Raw genomic sequence first — 4,573 nt, forward strand, 5'->3', positions numbered from 1 at the left:
GGAATGCATGTGTAGTATAGATTTTTATTCTGTACTTGTATTATTGATCTTTGAATTCTAGCTTACCCTTTTGTTTTCCATGTGGTGGAACTGCGATGATCATACTTGGTATGGGAGCAGGTCAGGGATAGCTTGGGAGTAGAGATGATCGTTGTGAGACGAGGAGCTGAGTCTCGTGTTTTGAGTTACCATTCTGGGTAACATTTTTTTTTTGTCAGTGCTTGACCGGCGCTAAGGAATATTTTGGGATGACTGTACATATATGGTGCTATATTTTATATACAGAAACTTAATTATTTCGATCTTTATATTTATGCCTGTATGTATGTGTTATCCAGTTTAATATTCTCTTAGTTAACTAGTTGTAGTGCGATTCCACTAAGTGTAGAGACCGTGGCGGGTCATTACACTTTTATGGTATCAGAGTCGGTCGAGTCTTTTAGGATACTTTGTGGGGAGTGATCCTTCTAGGTTTCTGTTGTGTCATATCTCTGATATGTGCTAGCCTTTGGTGAATTGTGAGGGGTATTATGTTACTAATAGGATGTTTGAATTCTTGTAGTATGGTGAGACCCCAGTATGACCAGATTGCTAGGGCCATGGAGATGATGGCCATGGCGATGCAGCAGCAGAGTGCTCACTTTGCTCATATGGAGACAGCTAGAGCTGCGGCTGAGGCAGCTAGACCGGTGGTCTCTCAGGAGGGGAGAGATTTAGCAGAGTTCAGGGGATGTCAGCCTCCTCAGTTCAGAGGGGATTCAGATCCTGATGTGGCGGATCAGTGGTTGAGGGATATGGAGAAGATCTTTAGTGTTTTGGGATCTTCTGATGAGAGAAAGTTGGCTTATGCAGTTTACATGCTGGGGGGTGAGGCTGAGTACTGGTGGAGAGGCACCAGGCAGATGTTAGAGAGCAGGGGTGTGCCTATTGACTGGGATTGCTTCAGGAGGGTCTTTTTGGAGAAATATTTCTCGGATAGCGTTAGATACGCTAAGGAGGCAGAGTTCATGAGATTAGATCAGGGGAGCTTGTCTGTTTCTGAGTATGCTATGAGGTTTGAGCATCTACACTACTAGAAAAATACTATTTAACATCGTCAATTTTACATCGGTTTAGGTAGAACCGATGTAAAAATTGGATGCGGTGGCATATTCGTAAATATGAGTTGAATGTAAAGCAAATTTACATCGGTTATGTATAAAATCGATGTAATTATTGAGCATTTTACATCGGTTTTAATTGGACCGATGTAGATTTAAATGCGCGGTGGCAATTTTGTAAATATTTACAATAAAATTTACGTCGGTTTTGAAAAGAACCGATGTAGTATGGAGACCAATACCCTACCTCGCGTGGAAGCCCTTTCTCCAGGAAAACATTCCGTTCAAGCATCTTGTTCAGCACGTACAGAGTGTGTGCGACCCAGCCATTGTTGAATCGCCATTTCCCCACGAAGAACCCTCTCTCGAAGCATCTTGTTTCCTTTGTTTGGTGAGCTGCGCAAGCCATTTCCCCCCGAAGATCCCTTTCTTGAAGCATCATCTTCTCGTGCAAAGAATTTTGCGCAAGCGATGTGGTGGAACCCTAAATCCCGTTTCTTCATTTTTCATCCGAAACTTCGAGACCGCCAACAACGTATTCCCTTACAAAGAGAGCCTCCTTGATAATCCTAAGTTCCTTCTCATCGATATCGGAGATCTCGATACCTTCGACTCTGACTTTCCCGCCTAACGCCGCTCTTCCCACGCCGATATCCTTCCACTCGTACTCTCTCTCTCTCACTCTCACTCTTTACAATCATCGTCGTTTCCGGTTATAACATTTTGTTTATTTTGCATTTTCAGTTCGAAACTGCGGCGGCGCAAGTTCTCGTGAGTTTGAAGACGAAGGTGGCTGGGGACGCTGGAGATATGGAGGATCCATTGCCTGGTGATGTTCAGATTTTGCTCACTTCCAAGGAGGATTCGGTGTCGATGAGATCACTCGGGGTAAGTGAGTTTGATCTAATTTAGAGTTCAATTATGATATTTGTGTTTTCATGAATGTGATAGTTTTCGTTTCAATTTGGTAAGTTTTGTAGTTGGTAATTAGGAATTCTTAGTATTTAATTAGCGGATGTCATAGCGGTGCTTTTTTTTTTTTTCACAGGCTCAATATATATCGAAGCTTGTTAAAATTTCTGGGATTACTATTGCTGCATCCAGGACTAAGGCAAAGGCTACTTATGTTACTCTGGTGTGTAAGAATTGTAAGAAGGGGAAGCAGGTTCCGTGCCGGCCGGGACTTGGGGGAGCAATTGTTCCTCGGTCGTGCGATCATGTTCCTCAGGTTTAGTTAGTGTTTGTTGTTTGTTTATATTTTGCGTGACGTGTGCCTCATCTGTGTTAACTAAGGATCTGTTTGGCTATGGAAAATGTTTGATGCTTCTATTTTCTGTTTTTACTAATAATTACCAAAATATTACCATATTTTCAATTCTTTTTTTGTGAATTTTTTTTTGAAAAATATGAATTAAAGTGAAAACAAATTGACATCTTTTTTGTAATTACTAGTGGATATAGGAAATAGAAACGCTTTTTTGTTAAACTAATAATAAACTCTGCATTGTTTTGATTTCAGGATCACCTTGCCCTGATGATGGAACTCCTTGGAAAGATGGCTCGGAAGGTGAGTACACTTCCACTGCTTGTTTATATTATTTGTTGAATTAAGAGCTATTCTAGCCTATCTAGTGCTTGTTTGCTTCCTCATTAAGGATCCACGTTAAGAGCAAAATTGGGTCAAAAATAACCTTAAACCAACTATTAGTTGCTTCTTGGATTCACGTCAATGTGCACTTCGAGGTGCAAGCAAGCATGCCACTAATCTAATGCTTGTGGGTTGCAGATTGCTACTGGTTGAGCTCTATCCAAGGATTTCTTTGATAGGCATGGGGATCTAAAAAGGATTAGAAGGCTAAAATTCTTTCCACTTGACAAATTACTAATTGATAAATATAAATTCTCAGTGAATGATGCTCAAGAGTTTTCAAAATTTCTTTTACCACTCTTTGATTTTTCACCGGAGAAGCGACCAACTGCAAGACAGTGCCTGCAACACCCATGGCTGAAATGTCCCAATGAAGAGGAAAATGAATCTGCTGTGAATGTTGGAATGAGCAACCTCAAAATCAAGGGGGGAAAGTGAAGGGTGAAATGTGTTTTGACACAGTCAAAGTTTAAGCCCCTCCTTCCACATGAAAAAAAAAACTATTGATTGTGCTTTCTTTTATTTTTTTTTTTTACTTTGTTCAACTTTAATAAGATTCTTTCTATTGGATTATTAACTACAGAGATGTAAATCAGTAAGGAATTTTGTTCCTCCAGAGATATCTGACAGCAGAATTTGCGTGTATATTATTGTTCAGTTCTGCTCAGTAAAGCTGGGTCAACTGAGAAGTTATCTTGGTGAGAGAGCTTGGTCTTACTCAAACTTACAAAAAGTTGATAAAAGAGGTATGTGACTAAGTTTATTACAATCGCATTACATTCTTTTCAGAAAATACTGTTGTTTGAAATAACAATATTGAAATAGTCTTGTTGATTATAGTAGTATCAATAAGAGTGTCAAATTTGAACCAATCTTCAATTGATTGGCCCAAAAAGAACAATGAAATGAGCTTGTTTTGGGGCTAACAAAATTGACACAAAAACTTATTTTGGCCTGACCTAGTACAGTTGGCCTGATTTTGCCTAGCGCAACAAACTAAAAAAATGCCAAAATCAACTATTAATCACTAGGGCTAAAGTTTAGGTTCGTGTCTAACTTGGGAGAGCTTTTTAATGGTTCATGATTTTAAGTCAAGTTAGACAAAGGAACTTCTAAAAAAATTTACGTGTATAGGTTGATTTTAACTTCTGCAAGAAGTTTGATGAATTTTGTCTCCTTAGTTTACTTTATTTTCTTTTTCTATAATTGCCTACCGTGGTGTTTATCCAAACTGGCCTTAGAATTGCGCTGCTATATTTTAATTGACGCAATTGCGTTGCCATTACTTCCAAATTTATTGCTTCAATTCCTTAATTAAAATACTACCTTATCATTGTCTATTGCAAAAAGTTTATTTCTTATACTTTTTTGTAACTTCCATTTGGTATTTGATACACACCATAACTGGCAAGAATTAGTTTGCATGGTAGCTTTATATAATTTAATACAAGTCATATCTAGTCTAATTTTGATATGAACTTTGGCATCATATGTAGGTAACTTGGTTGTGGCTTCTCTTCATGATCAAATACTTTTGCTTATAAACATTAACATAGGCTCTAGTCTAGTGCATACATTTGTATTTAATTACAGGTAATCAGAAATAATCCAAAAATAAGCATGATATTTTTTTTTTAAAAAAAAATGCAATCTACATCGGTTCTTCAGAGAACCGATGTAGATTTAAGCATAAAAATCTACATCGGTTCTCTGAAGAACCGATGTAAATTTAAGCATAAATCTACATCGGTTCTCCAGAGAATCGATGTAGATTTATGCTTAAATCTACATCGGTTTTTCAGAACCGATGTAAAAATGTACTCCT

General features: G+C 38.1%; 1 protein-coding gene across 1 annotated transcript; it reads left to right on the forward strand.

Annotated features, from left to right (window-relative positions):
* Positions 1–1,742: 1,742 nt before the first annotated feature.
* LOC145958316 (DNA replication licensing factor MCM5-like) lies at positions 1,743–3,393 on the forward strand. Its single transcript, XM_083075244.1, has 3 exons — positions 1,743–1,988; positions 2,149–2,328; positions 2,620–3,393. Exons 1-3 carry the CDS (start codon positions 1,911–1,913, stop codon positions 2,704–2,706), a joined length of 345 nt encoding a protein of 114 aa, XP_082931370.1. The 5' UTR covers positions 1,743–1,910; the 3' UTR covers positions 2,707–3,393.
* The last annotated feature ends 1,180 nt before the right edge of the window (positions 3,394–4,573 follow it).

This window comes from Cajanus cajan, chromosome 5 (genome assembly GCF_000230855.2).
Source record: "Cajanus cajan strain Asha chromosome 5, NIPB_CcT2T_4, whole genome shotgun sequence".
Classification (NCBI taxonomy): Eukaryota; Viridiplantae; Streptophyta; class Magnoliopsida; order Fabales; family Fabaceae; genus Cajanus; species Cajanus cajan.

Excerpts from the sequence above, each read along its gene's own strand:
- LOC145958316 (XM_083075244.1), top strand. The coding sequence starts at position 1,911 with ATGGAGGATCCATTGCCTGGTGATGTTCAGATTTTGCTCACTTCCAAG. Across the intron at positions 1,989-2,148 it reads TGTCGATGAGATCACTCGGG|GCTCAATATATATCGAAGCT; the intron begins GTAAGTGAGTTT and ends TTTTTTTCACAG. Across the intron at positions 2,329-2,619 it reads CGTGCGATCATGTTCCTCAG|GATCACCTTGCCCTGATGAT; the intron begins GTTTAGTTAGTG and ends TTTTGATTTCAG.